At 54.3% G+C, this 23,790-nt stretch overlaps 1 protein-coding gene across 10 annotated transcripts; it reads left to right on the top strand.

Moving 5' to 3' along the window:
* Nucleotides 1–14,676: 14,676 nt before the first annotated feature.
* On the top strand, nucleotides 14,677–23,155 carry POLM (DNA polymerase mu). Of its 10 annotated transcripts, none has more exons than XM_032484291.1 (11): nucleotides 14,698–15,232; nucleotides 16,541–16,724; nucleotides 17,487–17,585; nucleotides 17,685–17,855; nucleotides 18,518–18,589; nucleotides 20,413–20,533; nucleotides 21,797–21,929; nucleotides 22,059–22,161; nucleotides 22,251–22,496; nucleotides 22,566–22,649; nucleotides 22,795–23,155. In XM_032484291.1, exons 1-11 carry the CDS (start codon nucleotides 15,057–15,059, stop codon nucleotides 22,870–22,872), a joined length of 1,467 nt encoding a protein of 488 aa, XP_032340182.1. In that variant the 5' UTR covers nucleotides 14,698–15,056; the 3' UTR covers nucleotides 22,873–23,155. The 10 variants fall into 10 exon arrangements, with proteins under 10 accessions (XP_032340190.1, XP_032340189.1, XP_032340187.1 ...); XM_032484290.1 differs by having other exon boundaries at nucleotides 14,706–15,232; nucleotides 22,854–23,155; XM_032484293.1 differs by having other exon boundaries at nucleotides 15,217–15,232; nucleotides 16,106–16,724; nucleotides 22,854–23,155.
* Nucleotides 23,156–23,790: the final 635 nt, after the last annotated feature.

Raw genomic sequence — 23,790 nt, 5'->3', positions numbered from 1 at the left:
GGGCCCCAGGTGACCGTGGCCCCCTCCCCTCTCCAGACCTCAGGGTTCCGGTCCTACAAATGTAATGACCACATCTCCCCATGACACGGAGAGACGGAGATGGACAGGCCCCATCCAAGCGCTCAATCTGCACGTCCAGGGGATGCAGGGGTCCCTTGGGGAGGATGCCCCGAACCCTAGGTGGCCTCTCCTAAAATACGGCCCCGAAAGGGAAGAGCCACGCTCTGGGCTTCACAGGGAACTCATCCTTCTAAAGGTTTCAGCCAAATATCTGCACCCAGGGGCACCACATCTCAGCTTTCCAAGTGCCTGAAAAGATGTCCCCAGCTGTCCTGCCAGGACTGCCTGCCATGTCAGCAGGAGGCTGTCTCATCCCAGGTCCCTGAGTCCCAAAAGTCCGTGATGTCATTGCTCTCCACCTCCCAGTCCCCACCCTGCCACAGCTTCAGTCCCCTCACCTCCTGGGTCCCCATCGTGTACACACATCTGTGAGTTTGTGACTCTGCAGCTCGTTTGCTCGCTGGCAGGTCTCCATGGAGCTTTCAACAAGGTCCAGGCCTTCCTGGGGTGGCCTTCCTCTGAAGACATTCAGGCCAGGGCAAACAGGAAGTTAGCAACTGGACGCCCTGGAGCAGAGGGCACAAGGGAGGGCAATGGCCTCCCACCAGGAAGTGGAGTCCTGCCCTATGGGAGAAAGGGAAAGAGGGGATCCCAGTGGGGGAGACTCTGCCCCCCCAGGCTAAGAGTCCTCATGTCAGTTGCCCTTGTCTCAGGTCCCGTCCCATGTGGGCAGTAGGCTGGGCAGTGATGGTGATTAACGCTTGTTGAGTGCAGGCACCATCTTTCCCCATTTTCCAGGGAGGAATCTGAGGCCCAGGGAGAAGTGACATGCCCAGGTCACAGCATGTCAGTGATGGCATGTCTGTGTGGCCAGACTGAATGCTCTTTCCATCCCTGTTACACAGCCTCTGGCATCAGGCCATGGGGGCACCAGCTCCTCCTGCTGAGGCCTGGCATTACCAGGAGCCACCCTGGTGTCTCGGCCAGTGTGTCCCAGTTCTAACTGGGGCAGCCACAGAGCACTGGGACTGGAGTAGCAGAACCCGGGAGGCCTGGAAGAGACCCTCCCAGTCTCCTGGAGTCCTGAGTCTGCCTCCAGGGACCAAAGGAGAAGGACCCAGGTCCATCCCGCCCCTCCGCTCCTCCTTCTCAGGAGAGGCCCTCTCCCGCCTGCAGTCTGGACGTTACCCGGGGATAAGGCTGCTCAGCTCACAAGGTGGGCGGCTCCCAGAGCCACGGGAGCTGGGGTCTCCCAGACAGCGTCTAGCCATCCGCACAACTGGCAGAATGATTTTCCTGGTTTCTGACAACTTGAAAACCACATGTGATTTTCCACAGTCCGGTGCCCCCGCCCAACTCCCCCAGGCCTGGACTGCTGAGTGAGCAGAGTTCACCCGAATTCCTTCCACTCACCGCAGGACCCAGCCCCTGGGGAGACTGAGGGGGGTGGTCACTGCAGCCACAGGGGGGCTGATGGGCTGAGGGGGCGGGAGGCGGGCTTCCAGCGTCTGAGTAATTCTGCAGCCCGCAGACAGGGATGAGGGCAAGGGTGTGTGGCAGCGTCATGTGACAATCAGCCAGTGTTAGAAGAAGGGTTGTTCGATTCCAAACAGGCTCTAGTGGAAAAGGAATGTTGACTGTTCCTCCCACCTTCATCTAAATTGACTCCCGATGGATTAAAGATGTAGATGTTAACAGAGAAACCATCGAAGTAGTAAAAGAAAACATAGGAATAGGAATCTGTGCTTATTTCGGGGGTGGGGTGGGTAATTAGGTTTATTTATTTGTTTTAATGGAGGTACTGAGAGATTGAACCTTGTGTGCACTAGGCATGCGCGCTACCACTGAGCTATACCCACCTCAAGAATCTGGGCTTATAATCTTCACGGGGGAAGTCTTTCGGGCAGAAACTGCAGAAGGATGGAGAATTTTGGTCGCACGAAAGCTCTAGCTTTCTGTTCAAAATATCCTGAAAGTGAAATTAAAAGGCAAACAAAACACTGGAAACAGATCTGCATACCTAGGTCAGAAAGCAAACATGTTAGGAGCTGGCTGTGGCCTCAGAGCCTCTCTCTGAGCCTCAGTTTCTCTCCTCTGTACAATGGGTTCATAATGACACTGTCAGTCTCTCATGAAAAGAGTACAAGGATTTATTGAGATAAATCTTGAAAGCTGTGCCTGAAAAATAGTAATTTCTCAATAAAGGGAAACCATTAAATTAAGTTCTTTACATTTTTAAAGGGAATTTGACCTTGTTTCCATTTTTTAAAGTGAGCCACGAGACACAGTCAGGCAATTCACGAAAGAAGAAATGTTAAGTGGCCAATAAACGTGTAAAAATGGTGACCTTACTAAAAATTATGCAAATGCAAATTAAAATACACTGAGTACTACTCTTCCAATATCAAATTCATGAAGATTAACCTATAATGAAAAAGCATGTGAAAACAAATATGTGTATGTACATATATGACTGAAACATTATGCTGTACACCAGAAATTGACACACTGTAAATGACTATACTTCAGTTTAAAAAAAAAATTCTCAAAGACTAAGACCCTCCTGGTGGAGGTGGTACCAGGAATACTGTCATTAAGGATTACTTGACTACAAAGAACAGAAACCCACTGGGATAGCTAATTTTGTGAGTCCTCTAACTGGGTTAAGGGATGCCCAGATAGCTGGTGAAAAATTATTTCTGGGTGTATCTGTGAGGGCGTTCCCAAAAGAGAATCACTGGTCTGAATCAGTGAACTAAGAAAAGCCAACGGGCCTCCCCAGGGAGGGTGACCCCAATCTCTGCTTGAGTTGGGATGTCTATCTCCTACCCTCAGACACCGGCACTCCTGGTTCTCAGGCCTTTAGGTTTGGACTGAACTGACCAACAGTTCTCCTGGGCCTCCAGCCTGCAGAAGGCAGATGGCAGGACTTCTCAGCCTCCATCATCATGTGGGCCAATCCGTAATAAATCCCTCTCTATGTGGATATGTTCTGCTTTGCTGGGGAACCCTGATCAATGCAGCTGCTAAAGCAGCTGATCCCCAGGGGGCCACCCCATAGGTGCCTGGTAGGACAGAGGGCCTCGGTGCTCCTGTGTATCCCAACCTTCGCTGTCCACCCAGACTAATACAACACGTTCCTGATTTAGGGCAGCCCTTCCCTATATCTGCCAGAACAACCCATCCCACTCCCCTACTTTGCTTTTGACATATGGACCCATTGGGCTATACTGACGGCATTAATGGCTACAATGAAGTGGCCTTCCTGTGCCCATGCCCTTTGCCCTGTGCTCTGTGACCGTGTAGGCCCCTCCCACTCTGACTACAGGCTTGGCCATGGGATTGCTTTAGCCAGTCAGACACGAACAGGCGGGGTCCAAGGAGAGGCTTGAAATAACGCTTGCAGTATCCCCGCTACTCTTCCCCCCAATCTTCCAGAAATGTGAGAGCACACTCGGGCTAGCCCACGGGAGGACAAGACCAGAGGAGGGCAGAGCCGAGGTCAGGCAACACAGGACACCCCGGCCAGCGGGATGCACGAGGGAAACCAGCGAGCCCGGCCAAGCCAGGCTCGGATGGGCAGAGCTGTCCGACAGCTGGCAGGCGGGTGAGCTAATAAATGTGATTGTTTTAATCTGCTGAGCTGGGTGGTTGGTTACTCAGAATCACTAACACTTATTTCAGATGTTTATCATCTGTCTCCCCACCAATGCCTGCTTCACAAGACCAAGGGTTGGGGGCTGTGATATTTACTACCACATCCCCCTTGGCACACAGAAGTCCTGAGTAAATATTGATTAAATGGCTAAATGCAGGTTAATACCTTAACAGGGTCTTGTGAGACAGACAACATGTCCGGGAACTAGTTGGAACTGAGTAGAGGAAAAAGCATGGCACTGGTATTGGTGAGGAGCATGACAGCGGGTGAACACCAAATGGATCTCAGGAATTGAGGCTGGTCCTATCTGTGAGCTTCAAGATGAAGACCTGGCCCGGGGTCTCCTTCCTTTTATTTTGTTGCTTCTCCATTCTCAACATCTGCCTTCCAGCTCATGATGCAAAACAGCTGCTTGAGATCCAGCCATTATTGCATCATCCCAGCTCAGTCTCTTTCTTTCTTTAAAAGCTCTTTCTAGAAGCTCACACAAAGCTCCAAGTTCATTCCATTGGCCTTGGCCGGAACTCAGTCCACGGGTCACACCCAGCTGTAGGGCAGCTGAGAAGTATAGCCTTTTTTCTGACAGCCTTGCGTCTGCTGAATGTCAGGAGTTCCATTACTAAAGCAGAATGAGATACTAGATACCGAGGAATAATAACCTGCTACAGAGAATGTTATTCTCATATCTGGTAAGATCACTGAGATCTTAGGAAGGTGTAAAAACAACGAAAACCCTGGTATTGGGTAGAGGAAGGTGTAAGAGATGACATGCCAGGGAAGTATAAGAATTAAAAACACATTGTGGTATCAGCAATTTTATAAATCAGTCCATGTGTCAGGTATTCACATTCTTGCATGTTTGTCTGCAGACCTGAGCCAGAAGCCCAGCCAGCAAAAACAGTGAGCAGTGACCAGCTCTGCAGGAGGACGGGGACCCCAGCAGGGCTGCATTCCCAGCTCCACAGCTCCTGCCGTCTAAGAGGCATGCACAGGATGTCCCCGAGGCCCCTGCGGTGCCCAGAGTTCTCAGCGCTGAAATCTGCACCTGCCCTCTCTAACCCAATCCTCCCCTTAGGGTGTCCTGTGGGGATGTGAGCTCGGTTGGGCCAGCCCCAGGCTGCATGGGCGCACCACGGGCATCTCTTGGGAAGAAGCCCTTGCTGATGGCAGTAAGAATCAGATGCATGCATGTAGTGCCAGGCCGACTTGCCCAGTGAAAAAGCATTCATAGACTGACTCCTTGTGCAGGCATGGCCACCCCGAGTCCACACAGGGAGAGGCCGTGCCCTGGGAGCTTTCTCTCCAGCAGAAGAGACAGATGCTACAGCCCAGTGGGCTGGGGGACCTGCAGGGGACCCAACCTGGACTTGGGGGCTTCTGGAGGAAAGAGTAAGTGGAATGAGCCAGGCAAGTCACTGCAGGGAAAGGGGATTGCACGTGCCAAGGAAGAAGATCCTGTTGCAGAGGAGCAGCTGGAGACGAGCACATTGTGGGCAGTGGGGCTTCGTGCAGCTGAGTGGGGAGGGCAGAGGGGCCGTAGGATGCAGGGATGCCGAATGGGGATGATGCTAGGGACTGGACCTACAAGACCTGGGACCTGGTGGATGACGAGGGAGGAGTCAGTGAGGCTACTGGTTGGGAACTGATTGCTGGGGATCCAAGTGGGGTCCACGGGAGAGTAGTTACAGCAGGAGGCTGGGTGGACCAGTGTGGGGGGTCCTGCCCTGTGGACAGCTGGTCACACATTCCTGAAACCAGGGCCACGAACAGGGCCGTGTGGATATGGGAGTAACCAGGGGGTGAGGGGAAGGGCAGATGCACCCAGGGAGAGTGACCCCACCCCCTCCAGGTTTGATGAAAGATCAGATGTGATGCGGTGGGGACCACTTTGCTCTACCCCCTCTTGAGATGCCACGTCCCCCAAAGTGAATCTTTGCTTCTTGTGGGGATTTCGGATACCTGTGCCTGGTCCCGAGTGCCCAAGCTGGGCTGGACACTCAGCAGCCTTGCCAGCCTCACTGCCGTGTCTGGAATCCTGACAGCTGTGGCCCATTGGAAACAGAAGTGTGTGTGTGTCCGAGGAAGGATGAAGATCAGCGGCAGAGTGTATGCCTAGCATGCATAAAGTCCTGGGTTCAGTCCCCAGTACCTCCATTAAAATAAACAAATAAACCTAATTACCGCCCCCCCCCAACAACAACAACAAAAAACAGAGGTGGGGGCTGGGAAGCCTCAGGGTGACTCCCACCCATCCCTGCACCCCAGCACCCCCACTGGCCTCACTGCTGCTCGCTCTGGATTTAGGGGAAACTCTTCTTATTACAAAGCTCTTCATTATGCCTGTGGTGTGTGCTCATTGTAGATAAATTAGAAGACACAAGTAGGCAGAGTACAAAATGATGATGGTAAGTTTTCACTGAATTTCAGACCCTCCGACCTGCCAGAGGGAACAAGTAACAGTTTGTTACATAATCAGTGGGGAGTTTTGGAAGCACTTAGACCAGGAGGTCTGTGATAGAGCTGGGCTCGCTGGTTCACATCTGTGAAATTACAGAAAAAAAAAAATGCATTGGTCTCTGCCCTGGGTTCCTGGCACAGAGCTCCTAAATCCCCTGGAATTTCCTAAGTGATACGAGCACTAGGAACATTTTCTGTTCCAATATTTGGTCTTTGAACCAAGGTCCTGACACAGAGCTTCTAAATCCCCTGGAATTTCGTGGGTCAAAGGAGGAACTTTTGTTCTAATTCTGTGAGTCTGAGTGGGCTCCTGATGGCTTCAGGATTTGGGGCTGGTTACCAGAAAGTTCAAGTCGTGATTAGGAGCTTGGAACTTTCAGCCCTGCCCCACCATCCTGTGGGACAAGGAGCGGGGGCTGGAGATGGAGTTAATGATGGATCATCAGGATTTGGAGAGCTTCTGTTTGGTGCACACATCCACGTGAGGGGGGCTCACCCCAGCTCCCCGGGGACAGAAGCTCCTGTGCTCAGGACTCCTCCGGACCTCACCCTGGGTGTCTCTTCATCCAGCTGTTCATTTATATCCTCAATATGCTTTGTAACAAGCTGGTAATCTATTAGGGAAACTGTTGTCCTGAGTCCTATGAACTGTTCTAACAAATTATCAAATCGGGGGTGGGGGGTTAATGGGAACCTCAACTTACAGCTGATGCGTCAGAAGCACAGGCAGAAACTCAGACTTGAGGTTGGCATCTGAAGTGGGGCTGGGGAGGGAGGGAACTGAACCCTGTACTAACTCTAGTCAGTGTCAGAGTTGCGTTGAACTTAGATCACCCAGCTGGGTGTGGAAACCCACACATCGGGTATCAGAAGTGTAGTGTGATAGGAAAGGAAAATGCAGGGGTGTTTTTCCACGAAAGCATCCCAACACTGCTGTTCACCAGCTGTGCAACCTTGGGCAAGTCACTCGACCTCTCTGTGACTCTTCTCTCCTCTGCAGCAAGATGGGAAGAAGGATGTCCTCCACTGACAGGAATGTCCTGGGCATCAATGAGCCGACACATGTAAAGTGCTTAGAACTGCTCTTGGCAGAGAGCACTGTTCTCACTGTGTGTACGCGCGCACATGCTTGAAAACCATTTTATTATTGAAATCTCCAACATATGCAGGCATGGAGAGGTGATACGCCGAATGTCTCCGGCACTGAAGCTATCAACTCCAGGCCCATCTTGTTACGCCTGTGTCTCACTCTTTCCTCCACCTCAACATATTTTTGAAGCAAATCCCAGACATCATATGATTTTACCAGGAAATAGTTCACTGTGTATTTTTTAAAAGAAAGGACTCCCTCTGCCTGCCTCTCGTTCTTGCTCTAACAGAACCTATTATTACTCTCAGCCATGATTCTTTTAATATTCAATATTAACATCCATCAGGGTGCCCACTTCCCCAGTCGCCGCATACATTTTCGTTTTTTACATTTATTGGTTTGACTCAGGATCCAACTAAGGCTTAGGTGCTGTGATTGACCGGTGTGTTTCTTAAATGTCAGTTCTCACTGAGTTTGCTCATCAGCCCTGTGGAGGGCGGCTTAGCACTCCTGCTTACAGATGAGGAGACTGGGGCTGAGGTCAGGTAAGTGACTTAAATAACTGGCAACAGAAGCCCTGCATCACCTTGAAGAAGATGGATGTTGAAGGGCATCTGGAGGAGACGAGGAGAGGACCAACCTTCAGTCACCACCAGAACTCGGTCAACCCCAGCGACCCAGTTGCCCCTCGGTCCTCATCTTAAGTGACCTGTCAGGCACCTGATATAATGGCTCAAGTCTTCCTCTTTGAAAGCCTTTCCACTTGGACCCCGTCCTGCCCAGTCTCCCCTCTGCCCTGGGGACAGTCTCCAGCCTCTCATGTGGGGGAGCCCCAGGCTCAGTGCTTGCACGTCTTCTGCATCTGTGCTCTCTCCTGGGTGATCTGCTCGCCACTGGCGGTCCCCTGCTTGTAGCTGTAGACCGTGCCCCTCCCAGGGTGCTGGCCGCAGCTGTCAGGCTGGATTCTCACCTTGGTTTCTACGGCATCTCAGGGGACCTGTTTGCAGCCCCACTCCTGGGCTCCCCACAGGCTGCCCCATCTCAAGGCATGGCAATCGCAGCCTTCCTGTGGCTGGAGCAAATCCCTCCTCTTTCTCTCAGGCAGCCAGATCTGACCCACTAACCAGTCTGGTCTGTTCTACTCACACACTTCACCCTGGTCCAGTCACCCTCTACTCCGCCAGGCTCAGAGGGGTCTCCTGGCTTCTGCCCTTGCCCCTCCATCTGCTCTCCAGACAACAGCGGGGCGGCAGTGGGGGGTCTTGTGAAAGCTGAGTGGGATCACATCCGCCCTCTGTTCAAAGTTCTGGGTAAAAGTCAAAGTCCTTTCAGTGGCTGACGGGCATCCCGTCCTGCGCCCCCCCCCCCCCGCCCACTCCACACCAGCCACACAGCTCCTTGTTCTTACTTGGAAGAGCCTGACACAGCCTCACTGCTCCCTCTGCGAGACACTTCACCCAGATCCCAAGTGGGCTCACCTTACCCCAGAGAGGTCATCACTCAGATGTCCCCTTCCCCTAGAATTGCAGCCCGCGGGCATCTTGGTTCTCTGTTCACGTGACTCTCATCACCCATAGTCCAGCCCAGGCTTCTTTCTGTGGCAGCTGTCTTCCAAGAGGGCAGAATGGAAGCTGCAAGCTCTCGTCAGGCTAAGCCCAGAGGTCCCACAATGTTGCTTCTGCTGCATCCTGTTGGTCAGAGCATGTCCCAGGGCAATGAATTAAGAGGAGGGGACTAGACCCCACCTCTTGCCAGGGAGAGCATCAGAGGCACGATTGGAAAAGTGTGTGCATGTGGGAGGGATTCGTGCCGCCATGCCTGCTACGCCCCGTGGCACCGCCGGGCACAGTGTGCGTTCTCTTTATTGGTCTATCTGTCTTGCCTCTACAAAAATTTCAGTGGAGGCAGGGGTTTCTGTATGTCTGGTACACTCTACTCCCTGCACTTAGAGCAGAGCTAGGCACACAACACGATTGTGTTGAGTTAATGGTTGAGAGACAGACAGTCGGTATTTAAATCAGAGTTGTGACTCTGTGTGCGCTGTAACCTTGGAAGGAGTACTTGGGTGCTAAGTCTCAGTTTTTCCATCTGTGAAATGGGGGAAATAAGGTAAGAGAATATAAACGTAACAGAACAAATGTCAAGCCTTGTACCAAGCCCTCCATAAACGTCAGTGGTTGTACTGACCGGGCCTCCCCCTTCCCCTGCAGTCAGGTCCCATCCCTTTCCATCCACACGGGGCCCTGACCATGGACACCCTCCTGAGCTGCTACCACAATCCCTGTCCCACCTTCCTCCAGGGAAGGATGGACTCTGACCTTGACCTGCCCCGTGTCCTGGGGCAGCCTGCTGCTTCCCTATCTGAACTCTCAGCACCCTCCACCCTCTGGACCACCGTCCAGGACAACCTTGGGCATTCAGCCGAACTTTCCAGCCCAGGGTCCTCCTTGAAGCCAATAAACTGGACCTCCTTATGGTCATATCTATGTTTTCTTTCAATGATAATGGTAGCAAATGGGAAAATACCTAGTGACATTGGGTCTGTTCATTCAAGGTTGTGATAATGTTATATTCTGCGTTAATATCAATAGAATTACTGGTGGTGGAAAGAGTAGACAATTGTGTCAATTTGTGATAGCGTTTGGGCCAGCAGTCATCCCTCTTGTACTTCTTCCAGACCCCTGACCCCGCCTCCCCTACCCTGTCCATTGCCAACCATGTTGAGTCAGGGCTGGTTGGACAAATGAACGCAAAGAGCCCTCGTTTTAAGGACACATCTCTTCTCCATCATTCTCTGGCCAAGTCCCCACGGCGGGAGGGAGTCAGGGATCCTTCTCCGCCCCTTGGCCCGGTCTTCCCACTCCAGATCTCGCCCCAGGCCTCCAATTCCCCCACCTCTGTCTTACACAGAGCTCATCTGTGCGCCCCTGAGTTCCCAGGTTGGAACCCTGATGGCCCAGGTGCTGGTGTTAGGAGGTGGGGGCTTAGGGGGTGATTGGGCTATGAGGGTGGAGCCCTCCGATGTGGGATTAGTGCCCTTATAAAAGAGGTGCCAGGTCTCACCCTTAGGACATATGAGGACACAGCAGGAAGTCTGCAACTTGGAAGAGCGCCCTCACCCGCCCCGGATCTGCCAGCACCCTGATTTGACACTTCCAGCCTCCAAAACTGTAAGAAAGAAAGGCCTGTTCTTTTACAAGTCACCCAGCCTCTGGTATGTGTTCCAGTGGCCCGAATGGACATAGACACCACCCAACAATCAGAGGGACCCACCTCCTCCTGAAAAGGCAGCATGGTTTCTCAAAAATAAAGCATCTCTTTTTGTTATGTAACCTGCCAAGCCCATGGCAAGCCACAGTCCCCAACACTAGCACATCTGCTCCTGTCCTAAACTGAACACTGCAGCTTTGACGGATCTTTGCAGATCAGGGAAGTTTGGCCTCCCGGCCCTGGTCATGGAGACCATCAGCAGAGTTCAGAGCTGAGCCTGGGTCAGAGTGATGGACTCAGGGTAGTGGGTTGAATGATGCTCCCTGCCCCCCTATTTATGCCCATCTGGAATCTCAGACTGTGACCATATTTGCCATAAAGGTCTTTGCAGGTGTGATTAAGATAAGAATTTCAAGATGAGGTCATCCTGAATAAAAGATGGGCCTTCAGTCCATTGACCGGTGACTCCTTCCTAAGAAAGGGGGAAGGACAAAGAGAAGGCGGCCACTGGAGGTGGGACAGAGATCGGAGGGACGCATCCACAAGCCCACGGATGCCAGGAGCCACTTGCGGCAGGAACAGATGGGAAGGCTCCTCCCCTAGAGCTTTCCAGAAGGAGCACAGCCCTGCCCACCCCTGGAGCTTAGACTTCTGGCCTTCAGAACTGGGAGAGGATAGATTTCTGTCGTTTTAAGCTGCTCAGTTTGTGGTAATTTGTTACAGCAGCCATGGGACCAAATATACCAAATATATTGTGGACTGAATTGTGTTCCCCCAAATTCATATGTTGAAGCCCTAACCCCCAATGTGACTGTCTTTGGAGAAAGGGTTTATAGGAGGTGATAAAGTTAAATGAGGTTGTAAGAGTGGGTCCTAATCCACAGGACTGGTGGCCTTATAAGAAGAGGAAGGTCTCTCTCTCAGTCCCTCTCCCTCCTTCCTGCCTCCCCCCTCCACCCCCCGCCTTTCTCGGGTAGCACACAAAGAGGTTGTGCGGGCACGCAGCGAGATGGCTCCGCCTACAAGCCAACAGAGAAAGCCTCCAAACAAAACCTGCCTTGCCAGGACCATGAGCCTGGATTTCCGGCCTCTAGAACAATGAGAAAGCAGCTTCTGTTGTTTAAGTTGTCCTGTCTGTGGTGTTTTGTTGTGTCCACCCAAGCTGACAATACACCAGGTATAGTCCAAACCCACTGGTGAGGGGGTGGATGGCTCAGGAAGGCCCAGGGCCAGCATGAGAGGCCAGAGCTTTGGGCCAGTGGCCCTCAGGAGCTGTAGACCAGCAGCATCCAAGGTCTGACCACACACTCTCCGGAATGCTGCTGGCAAATAGCCCACAGGAGACAGGAACTGGCGGGGGTGCTGGGCCCCAGGGCCAGGGCTGAGTCCTGGCCCCACAGGCCAAGGACAGGCACCAACATCACTGAAGCGAACTTCAAAGAAGATGCTCCACGGGGAGGTTTGGCGAAGGTCATGAGGACTGAAAAATCAGCCCCAGGGGCCTTTCTGAACTGGAAGTGGGAACAGGAAATGGCCAGATGAGATTCATCTTGGAAAAATGCAAGCTCATACATCTGGGTATAACAAATCCAAAACCCAGTATGAGATAGCCACAGTGCGGAACACGGGGGCGGACTGCAACCCTCAGGCCAGCCGAAAGGGCCCAGCCAGGGGGTCATCTGCACAGCCTCTGATATCTCACTTCCCCACAAAATAATTCTTTTTTGGCTGTGGTCTCACATGTGCAGCAGGACGCTGGGGACTTAGATCCCGGAGAACCCCAAGCCAGGTTTATTGGCAATAGAGAGCTTCCCAGCTGGCTGGACGGTGATCAGGTGGTCCAGTGAGGAGAAGTGAGGGGCATGCCATCCATCAGTGCAGTGGCCTTGCCCACTGCTCAGTGGGCACTGAAGGTCACCCTTCCCTCACAAAACCTCCCTCGGCTTGTGGAAAGCCCTGTGTTCCTCATTTTTGCAAGTTGCGCAGTGGTTTTTTTTTTTTTTTTTTTTTGACTGAAATATAGTTAGTTTACAACGTGTCAATTTCTGGTGCAAAGAGTAATGTTTCAGTCTCAATCATCCATAAACATACATATATTCATTTTCATATTATTTTTCATTAAAGGTTACTACAAGATACTGAATATAATTCCACGTGCTGTACAAAAGAAACTTATATATCTATTTTATATAGTAGTAGTATCTGGCAGTCTCAAACTCCCAATTTATCCCTTTCCACCCCCTTTCCCCTGTGGTAACCATAAATTCTTTTTCTATGTCTGTGGGTCTGTTTCTGTTTTGTAAATAAGTTCATTTGTGTCTTTTTTTTTTTTAGCTTCTACATATAAATGATATCATATGTTATTTTTCTTTCTTCTTCTGGTTTACTTCACTTAGAATGATGATCTCCAGGTCCATCCATGTTGCTGTAAATGGCATTATTTTATTCTTTTTTATGGCTGAGTAGTATTCCATTATATAAATACACCACAACTTCTTTATCCAGTCATCTGTTGATGGACATTTAGGTTGCTTCCATGTCTTGGCTACTGTAAATAGTGCTGCTGTGAATATTGGGGTGCATGTATCTTTTCAAATTAGAGTTCCCTCTGGATATATGCCCAGGAGTGTGTTTGCTGGATCATATTAAGTCTATTTTTAGTTTTTTGAGGAATCTCCATATTGTCTTCCATAATGGCTGCACCAAACTACATTCCCACCAACAGTGTAGGAGGGTTGCCCAGTGTTTTAAGTATTCAGGTGTAATGGGTCATTGAGAGAACTCAGGTGCCCGAGATGGAGACAGAGTACACTAAGAGGAATGGAAACGGTTTCAGGGAATAGACCGCTCTGAGGAGAGGCAGAACCCACAGACGGGGAACTAAGCTCCAACCCCTTACAGAAACCCTGAGAGCTCCCCCTTCCCTGCTGGTAGGAGGAGAAATGAGCGTGGGGAATGAGAAAGGGGCCACAATCCAAGCCCTGGCCTCCTGTCTTCCGAGTGTGTGTCCAGGGCCCAGGAGGTCAGACTGGGAGCAGGTGTGGTCGCTGAGAGGCATCTGCCTCCCACAGCCCTGTACCCACTGAGAGAAGGGCTGCCGGGGCAGAAGAATGAGGAGAGTGGTGGGAACAGAGGCCACAGGGTGTAACAGAGACTCCAAAATATAGTGCCTGAAAATAGGTGAGACACACAAGGACACTCAATATTGTCAAGATGTCAGCTTTCCCAACCTGATCTAGGGGTTCAAGGCAATACCATTCTTGGAAAAGCCATTGCTGAGTGTGATTTTTGTTGTCATTTTGTTGGATATGGTTGCCAAACTGGCTTCCAAAAAGTCCCTCCTACAAACTGCCAATTCCCACACACCTTTGACAGGTGTGATCAATTTTGTAAACATTGGCTAAGTGACAGGTGAAGGCACCCTTTTAAATTTGCCCTTGCCTAACGATTGACAGGTCAGGTGATCTGCTATGTTTATTGAGTAGTATTTCTTCTGTAAATTGCCTACTGGTGTTCTTGCCAATCTTTCCACTAGTTCATTGTCTTTTTCTTATTTCTCTGTGGACAATTTCTTAATTACAGGGATTAGGTTTAATTTCAAAATGTGTCACATTCCCTCCCCGCCCCGGTTTGCTTTTTAATTTAAAATTTCCAACACATTTGAAATTTGTACGTAGTCAAGTTTCTCATTCGTTTCCTTCAGTGTTTCCAGGTTTATTGTGATGCTTAAGGCTATAAAAGCATTCATCGACTCCCCAGTACATTTTTTGTTTCTTTTTTATATTTGAATGTTTGCTCCATCTGGATTTTATTTTGGTGTCAAGCAGTGAGGGAGGGAGCCAATTTCTATTTTTCCAAGTGGTTGGCCAGTCGTCCCAACGCCATCCGGCTGAAAACCCTTTCCTTGGGTTTGAAGCGGCCGCTGCACCAGCACGTTCCAAGCTCGCGCGTCTGCCCAACGCGGGCGGTCCAGGGACCCCGCGCCGCCAGATATCGGCAGGCCACCAGCCCGACGGCCCTGGTGCCGTCCGACCGAGTCAGAGGGGGCGAATAGCAGGGGCTGGGGCCGATACCCCCCTCCTGCTGAGAACCGATCCCCTCCCATCCGCCAAGGACCGACGACCCCCATCCCCGCTGAGGACGGATCCCCTGACACCACCCACAGCGACTCCCCAACCCCCACGCCCTCTGAGGACGGAGCCCCCAAACCCGCGCCGAGGAGGTTTCCCCAACATCCCACCTCCTCCCTCCCAGGTCCCACTCTCAGCCCTTTTACCCCCGACCCCGACTCGGGTCTCTCCTCCCGGGTGGTCCCAAGAATGGAAAGGGACCGCGAGAGTAATTTAAATAAAAGGCGTGGACTCTGGCTCTATTTGCATAGAGGCGGGGCCTCGGGCGCCGGGACCGCCAACTGGCTGGGAGCGGCCCAGGGGCGGGGATCTACCCGGAGATCTAATTTGCATGGGGCGGGGCCTGACTCTTTGAGTGGAGCCTGGCGCCACTTCCCCTGTCAGTGGGCTTCCTCCCGCTTCCTTCCGGCTTCCGCTCAGTTCCCCGCTGCCCTCTCGGGGCGCCGCCAGGATGCTACCGAAACGGCGGCGAGCGAGGGTCGGGTCCCCTGACGCCGCCCCCTGCCCCGCGGCGCGCTTTCCCGGGGTCGCTATCCACCTGGCCGAGCCGCACATGGGCCGCAGCCGCCGGGCCTTCCTCACACGCCTGGCGCTCTCCAAGGGCTTCCGGGTCCTGGACGCCTACAGGTGCGCGGTCCAGGCGAACCTCCCCCGGCCGGCGCCCGCCTGCCCGGGGGCCACGTCCCCGGGGCCGCCTTTCCACGGGGGCGCGCGGCGCGTGCGGCGCCCGCCTCCTCGCCCTGCGGGGAAACGCGGCACGTCTGTATCCGTGTCATCATGCCATCGCATCCGGTGCACCGGGGAACCCTGCTGCTGGCGTGATGGCCTGAGCACGAAATGCCCGTGCTCGAAACTCTGCAGCTGACCAGCCTCTTTCATATATGGCGTTTATTTACAGCTGAGGATCTTGAGATCCGAAACGACTCGCACGCGGCTGACCCCGGGGCAGAGGGGCGCCTGAGGTTTTCGGATTCCACGTTAGCCCTGGCACTTCATAGTCACAGTGCCTTTCTGTCAGTTTTCCTTTCCGTAAAAGGGTGCTAGCAATTAGGGCCAGGAGTGTTCTTAGGACGGGGTGAGAATGTAAGCCAGAGGTTTTGTAAAAGTCCACATGGGTGTAACCGCGGTTAACAGTCTCATTAGTTGACAGTCCCTCTGCCTTAGGTGAATTCATCTTGCCCTGTTAGCTAAACTGACTTCTCTCCTCAGGGCTGAGCAGGTGACTTGAGTGAGGCTCCAAGAGTAGAAAACAAACAAAACAAAACAAAACAAAACAGCGGCTGCAGAAGCAATGGTGAGAGTAGGGAGGCAGGTTCCCATGGTTTTGAAGATGAAATAGCAAGTGAATCAGGGGCCAGTCCCTTTGAAGCTTTAAAAAAAAAACTTAGTTAAGCATTCCCAGGAATGTGGCAGACCCACTCAGGAAAGAATGATGATGGCAGCTTGGTGTGTACTGGGCACTAAGCCCCTTTTCCTATTAGCTCTTTTAAGCCTTTACAGCAGCCCTACAAAGTATCTGTGTTACTCTCTGCCTTGCAGAGGAGGAAATTGAAGTACAGAGGTAAGTGATGAGCCTAAGGGCACACAGTAAGGATGAGGCAGAGCTGAGGTTCATGCCCAAGCAGCCTGTCTCCAGCATTTAGATGAAGACCTCCCTGGTCCTGGCTCCCACGGAGCTCCTTTGGCGAGGGGTTGGGGGGTGGGAACATAGACTAATCAACACGAAAAAGGGTTGGGTTTGTAACTGTAGCTGGAACAGAACCACAGCATTTCGGGTGCCAGATCTGCCAGGAGGAGGGGCTGGGGAGGTGACTGTTTGAAGGCAGAGGGGGGACAGTAAGAGCAGAGGCTTGGAGATATGGAGTGATGAGCAGAAAGAATGGCAGCTCTGGGAAAGGGCCCTGGACCTCACTCCTTCCTCTTCCCTCTACCTAGCCCTGAGGTGACACACGTGGTGATGGAGGGGACCTCAGCAGAGGAGGCCACCTGCTGGCAGGAGCGCAAGACAGCATCTCTTCCCCCAGGTGGCAGCCACCCAGCACTGTTAGACATAAGCTGGTTCACAGACAGCATGGAAGCTGGGCATCCTGTCCCTGTGGAGGGCAGACACCGCCTGGAGGTGAGCTGGGTGGAGGGTCAGGGGGGCCACAGAAAAACCCCAGTGCAGGCCAGAACTCAGCTGGGACAGATGACACGGCAGCAGTGCACTCATGTCCTTCAGATGAGGTAGACAGTGAGGGCTCTGCCCCGATCGCCAGGCCATCCCCGCTTCTGCTCTCCCCAGTGGTGCAAACTCTCTTGAGATCCATATATTTTTATTTTTAGTATCTTTAGGCCTTTCTTACCACCAAGTGGATGAGACTGTGGCTCCAAGTGAGATGACCCGAGGGCCAGCAGGAGGTCATCCTCAGGGCCCTGGGAGGCTCATGGCCTCTGTCCCCACTTGAGTGATTCCCAGGCCAGCACAGCTGGGAGGCTCAGGTGTGGCCTCGGAGCTGGGCTGCCCACACTCAAATCCTGGCTCTGCTGTGAGCCGTGAGGCCTCGGTGTCCCCACCTGTGAGGTGGGGATGACAGGCACTCCTAGCCCATTTGATTGGGAGGATTTCGGGAGGTGGAGCACGTGCAGCATGTGTAGCAGTGGGAAAAATGCCCCACGGGGGAGGCTGGTCGTGCCACCACTGCTGCTGTGGCCGGAGGAGCCTAGCCTTGGCCGGCCGTGCAGGGCAGCGCCACCTCTGCCCCAGGCCTCTGCTGGCTTTGCCCTCTCAGAGGCGGCTCCTTCTGTCCTGGGAGCCCTAGGTGACCACCCAGGAGAGGCAGGGCTCTGGGGGCTGCCAGATCCCCTGCCAACCCTGCGGACTGTCCCTCGCCCATCCCAGGTGGCTGTGCCCAGGAAGGAGCTGCCAAGCCCAGCATGGATGCCGCCCTATGCCTGCCAGCGCCCCACTCCCCTCACACACCACAACACCAGCCTCTCGGTGAGCCGCGGGTCCCCAGCCTCTGTGGAACGGGGCCAGGCCCTCCTCTGTCCCAGCCTTGGAGGGTCCCTGCCCCTCACCATGGGCCCCTCCCTGCAGGATGCTCTGGAGACACTGGCGGAGGCAGCAGGCTTTGACCGCAGTGAGGGCCGCCAACTCTCCTTCTGCAGAGCAGCCTCAGTGCTCAAGGCCCTTCCCGGCCCGGTCACAGCCCTGAGCCAGCTGCAGGGGCTGCCCCACTTCGGAGAACACTCCCGCAGGGTCGTCCAGGTGGGTGCTCACCCCACCCCAGCAGGGCGGGGTCACGAACACAAGTGGGTGGGTGAGGAGGCCTCGGAGGCTGGTGAGAGCAGATGGCTGGGTGGGTCACAGCCCAGCTGTGGGGGCAGACAGCGCCCTAGGGTGCGGCCAGCCACCCTCTTCACTCAGGTTCCTCAGGTGTAAACTGGGGCCACACCACCTGCCTCAGGGCCCCTGAGAGGACTCAGCCAAGGGAGCTGCCCAGAGCCTGGCAGGTCGGAAGCTCGCATTGTTGGCATCAGCCCAGACTATCCAGGATGGTGGAAGAGAGCCCCTGAGCACGAACATGTCTTTTTCAAAGTGTTTGAGGACCCAGAATGTTGAGTTGTGCTTTTGTACCCCTACCACTGGGCGAATACATCATGACGAAAAGATGCTTCTGAATTCACTTATGCTTTGAAATGAAGTCGCAATGAATCCATCACCTAGACTTTAAAAGCAATTGTTTCCACATCCTGAGATTTGTTATTTATCCCAGAGATAGCCCATGTTCCCTGCCCCTTGGAAGCTCCCTGGGCAAAGTCTTCCATTTCCAAGTCCCCCAGGATCCTGGTACCCCTAAGCCGCCTGCTGGCTGCTGGGGGCTCTGCCTGGTCCTTGGGCAGAGGGAGTTGCTTTGTCTCTTCCCACAGGAGCTGCTGGAGCACGGAGTGTGTGAGGAGGTGGAGAGGGTCCGGCTGTCAGAGAGGTACCAGATCATGAAGGTACGTGCAGGGCAGATCCCCCACCCTGGGCAGGGGCGCCTAGCTCCACGGTCCTCCCCCCGAGCGACAGCACAGTTCACGCCATGAAGCAGGCAGGGGTCAGAGGAGGTCTCCCTGGGGAGTTGGCAGCTAAGCCGACACCCGAGACGCGCGAGGCCGCCAAACGGAGGTCGGCCAGGAGACGCTTGCTTTGAGCACAGGGAATTTTCTAGATTACTCAGCACCATCTGTTCTCCTTGGACTATCGATGGGACATTCTCAAGTAGGTTCCATGCTCTGGCATGTTAAACAGAGTACACTGAACAAAACAGAACCTTTTCCTGGGGCCCGGGACGACCGAGTGTGTAGGGCTGCTCCCTTGCACTGTCTCCGCCTTTATGATCTCACGGACTTCTCAGTGTCACCCTGCCTGTGTCCACAGCGCACCTTCCCATGGCTTCTGCTCACTTCTGGGCTCAAATGGAGCTGCCGAGGCTCTCCTGGATGCCTTGGTCATGCTGTTGACACCCTGGTTTTGTGGCTGGAGGCTGTCAGATCAGTGATCGGTTGGGGAAGTAGGGCTTCACCACAGGGTGGGTCACAGGTGCCATGGGAAGTCACCCAGAACATAAGGGTCAATGAGGCGGTGAGAAGGGGGGCTTCTAGGGGAGGGCAGAGCCATCTGCGCTCTCTTGGCTGCTCTGAGGTCCAGGAAGAGAGAAGTACAGTTAACAATTAGAAGTGTGTTGTTATACGCGGTATGATTAGGTTATCCATCAGGAGGCTGATGGTGATAGTGACCCAGCTTATGCTCCTGGTTCAGGGGATCTAGGGAAAGGTGGCCAGCACAGCCCAAAAAGAGCAGGGCCACAGCCGGTCTGCAGGGCTAGGGGATGCCCGGCCGTTCCTCCTTCTCTCTGCACGCTGGTTGAGACGGGGCCACAGAAGGTGCCTCTGCCATGCATGACAGCCTCCATCACTTCCTGGGACTGACTGCCCTTCTGTTTCAATTCCCAAAACTCTTGAGGTGGGGCTCTGAGGGACTGGCCTAGGGCAGGTGCCTGCCCCTGACCAACAACCTATAGTCAGGGAAGAAACAGGTGACTTGCTAGGGCTGGGGTCAGGGACCACCCCCCCCCCCACCGTGTGTGGGAGACCCGGGCAAGGGCAGGCGGCCACCCCACGAGAGGTTGGCCCCAGCAGCATAGTTCCCACGGCCCTGGATGTCTGGGCTGACCTGTGGCCACACAGTGGCACTGGCTGTGTGTGAGCCTGGAGCAGAGCCCTCCCAGCCGCCCCACACCGTTCCTTCCAAATCCTGCTAAGGCACCCCCCCCCCCAGTTGTTAATTGCCCATCATTTTCTCTGTTAAGAGGCAGAGCCACGGTAATACGTTCCAGCTGCTGGTAAGTGGGGGCCGCGTGGTTTTTGTAGTGAATGGATAGACTGTCAGGATGACTGTTTGGGGGATGCTGGAATCACTGGCTAGAACTGTGCCGAGTTCTGGGGAGAGACCCTCCCTAGAAGAGGAGACCGAGGCCGAGAGAGAGGGAGGGAGCACGTGGGGTCCTCCCTGCCCTCCCCTGCGAGGGTGCGCTGCATCGGCCAGGCTCGGGATTTGAATCCTTGCCTGCGCACTCACTGTGGGACCTTGAGCAGGTTGCTTAAACTTGAAAAATGTGAGTGGGGATGATGCCTGCCAGGCCACGCGATGACTTGATGAGGCCACCCATGAGAAGCTGCAGTGGTGCTGGCCTGGGACACGCCCTTCCCAGGTCAGTGTCACCATTGGCATCTTGTTAAGAGCTTGGCTCCTCACCACGCTGTGCTCATCCTCCGAACAGCTCTTCACCCAGATCTTCGGGGTCGGGGTAAAGACGGCTGACCGCTGGTACCGGGAAGGGCTGCGGACCCTGGACGACCTCCGAGAGCAGCCCCAGAGACTGACCCAGCAGCAGAAAGCAGGTGAGCCCTCTGAGAGAGGGCTGGGGCCTGGGATTCCTCAAAGCACCTGGGCCTGAAAGCTTCCTACGCCTCGGAGCCCTTAGCTCTGATGCACGGCCCGGGCTGATGGCTGCCTGTGTGGCAGGGAATGGGGTGAGAGGGAAGGGGTTCCAGTGTCAGGCAGAAAGGCAGGCATCTTTGGTGGGCTTACTGACCCAGGGAGTCAGGACCCATCGCAGGCCCCTCTCAGTGAGTGATCATGGTCATGGGAGCTGCCATGACATTCAGGGCCTCCTGGTTAGACTTGGACTTGAACCAGGCATGGACCCCTTACTCCTGATTCCTTGGAGGGGAGGGCATGTCAGAAGAGCCCAGGCCCTGGGCATACTTGCCAGCATGGTGCTTGGCGCCCCGGCCTGCCGGCTGATGGTGTGGGGACCTGTGCTCATCAGGAGAGGCCCATGTAGGAGGGGGCACCATGCAGTGGAAAGAACATGAACTTGAGAGTTTATTAGGCCTGGGTTTGAGTTCCGTCTTTGCCACCTACTAGATAGGAGACCGTGGCCCCGAGTCCTGACTTCTCTGAGCCTCAGTTATGTTCTGTGTAAAGCACGGGATTCCTCAGTGTGAGGACAGCAGGTGGCTCGTTCTCTGCCTCTTAGAACATCTTCCCAGGGGCTGGGGGAGGGGAGGCCACCTGGGGGGCCTGGGCGAGTGGCCTGGTCGGTCAGCAGGAAGTGAGACACACAGAACTGTGTGTCCAGTGGAGCGTTATGCGGTGACATCCGTTGGTTCCACTCTGTCACCCCTCCCTGAGACGTGGCAAAGACAGGAATGGCCAGCAGCGCTTACTGAGAGCACCCTCTGCCACGTGCTGACTCCCACACTTAAACCTCCCCTAACCGTGTGTGAAAGGTGCTGTGATTCCTCTGATGGGTGAGGGACGGACTTGGGCTGAAGTGAGGTGTTCTAAGTAGCAGAGCCATCTCCTTCACGTCTCCTTTATCACCCCCCCCGGTCCCATTTTATGGATGGAGAAACCGAGGCATTAAAAGGGACCATATGTGCCTTGACTGTGTCAGCATCAGTATTCTGCTGTGATGGATAATAAGGCTGCAAGATATTATCTTGCAGGGAACCAGGCAGAGGGCACAGGCGAACCTCTGTTATTTCCTTCAACTGCATGTGAATCTACAGTTATTTTAAAATAAAAGTTTACAATGTAGAAGGGAGGAGAGGAGAGTGGGAGACAGAGCTGGGTCAGGAGGGCTGTGCTGCCCACAGGCCTGCGGCACCACCAGGACCTGAGCGCCCTGATCCAGCGGTCGGACGCCGAGGCCCTGCATCAGGTGGTGGAGGCGGCCGTGGGGCAGGCCCTTCCCGGGGCCACCGTCACGCTGGCCGGCGGCTTCCGGAGGTAAGGGGGCTCGACGTGCCTTCCGGCTCAGCTCCAGGCCTTTCCTGGGGAAGGGATCTGGGGTGGGCCTCCCCTCGCTGAAGGGAGTGGGGAGAACACGCAGGCTGTGAGTCAGACTGGCCCCCACAGGGGGAAGTTGCAGGGCCACGACGTGGACTTCCTCATCACCCACCCCCAGGAGGGCCGGGAGGCAGGGCTGCTGCCCAGAGTGATGTGCTGCCTGAAGAAACAGGTGAGGGGCTCCCCGGTCCCCCTGCTGGGAGTACTGCTGGGATCCTGGCCCCACTCGGCAGTGCCTGGCCATGCCTCCTCTCCCCCCAGGGCCTTGTCCTCTACCACCAGCATCAGTGCAGCCAACAGCGAGACCCCGCCCACCCGGCCCGGCAGAACCACATCATGGACGCCTTTGAGAGGAGTTTCTGCATTTTCCGCCTGCCGCAACCCCCGGGGGCTGATGTCGAGGGATGCCAGAAGCCCTGCCCCACCTGGAAGGCGGTGCGCGTGGACCTGGTGGTCGCCCCCAGCAGCCAGTTCCCCTTTGCCCTACTCGGCTGGACCGGCTCCAAGGTAGGGAGTGTGCTGCTGGGGGCCAGGCCTGGGGCTGGCGGCCGGGTGACAAGGTCACTTTTTCCCCAGCATTTTGAGCGGGAGCTGCGCCGCTTCAGCAGGAAGGAGAGGGGGCTCTGGCTGAACAGCCATGGTCTGTTTGATCCAGAGCAGGTGTGTTGCTGGGATGGGACGCCTGGGGGCAGAAAATGGCTTTCTCCCTGGCTCACGGTCTGAATTGGCCCCCCCCCGAAGATGCACCCCACTGTGGGGCTGGCCTCTGCCTGCCCTTCCAGCCGCCTCCCCATGCCTTCCTCAGGGAAGCCACTGTGGTGGTGGGGATGGCTCCGGGGCACTGAAGCCCCTACTCTGTTGCAGAAGACGATTTTCCACGTGACTTCAGAGGAAGACATCTTCAGATACCTGGGCCTTGAGTACCTTCCCCCAGAGCAGAGGAATGCCTGACCCTGTCAGTCGGCCCCTACTTCCACTCCTTGGAAATGGGGGTGCTGTTCAAGCCATACCCTATGGATGTCCTTGGTCCCTGGACGTTTTCATGTGGAAGATGCCCTCCTGCCCCTAGTCCCCACTCCCCCCAAGTGGGAGCCCTGTCTATGCGGACCAGCACTCCCCCACCCACACCCGGTTCAAGATGTAATGAAATGAGCACATGGAACAAACTAAGCTCTATTTTCTGAACGTGCTGCTGGCGTGGGGTGTCTTCCAGTTGTTTCTCCCAGTTGTTTCTCCAGCAAGAATGGGTTTATTCGGGATCAACAGAGAATTACAATTCGGGGTCTGCAACCATGGCGAGCCATGTGCAAGTCCCCAGCAAAAACTGAGAGGAAAGCTCTTTTTTACAGGGGAAGAGGAATTTGGGAGGCCTGCAGTAAACAAGAGTCCGCGGCTTTTCATTGGCAGAGCGGCTGCCAGGAGAGAGGAGGGGGCTGTGCTATCATTACAGGGCATGGGAGCGCCCCCTTCCGATCTCCCAACTCTAATTGAGGTTTCTGTTTATTATTATTATTGCTTTTTGCATTTCCCCTTTTTGATCAAGATCGTTCTCGGAAAGCATCACTGATCTGAGTCAGGTTTCCCAGTTTCAGGGCCTTTTTGTCCCTCCATGCCAGGAAGGACCTTTTCTGGGTGTAGTATCCTACGTCAGAGGGAAGGTGCACAGATAGGAAATCTATTGAGGTCTCATTTAAGTAACAGGAGGGGTAGAAGGGAGAACTCTCAGGCAGTTTTTAATCTAAAGTCCCTATGTTAACAAGACCCTAGATGTTAGAGATCACCTGAAGTGTTACGTCATCAA

The sequence above is a fragment of the Camelus ferus genome, chromosome 7, assembly GCF_009834535.1.
Source record: "Camelus ferus isolate YT-003-E chromosome 7, BCGSAC_Cfer_1.0, whole genome shotgun sequence".
NCBI lineage: Eukaryota > Metazoa > Chordata > Mammalia > Artiodactyla > Camelidae > Camelus > Camelus ferus.
This window is presented reverse-complemented; position numbering and strand designations above follow the sequence as displayed.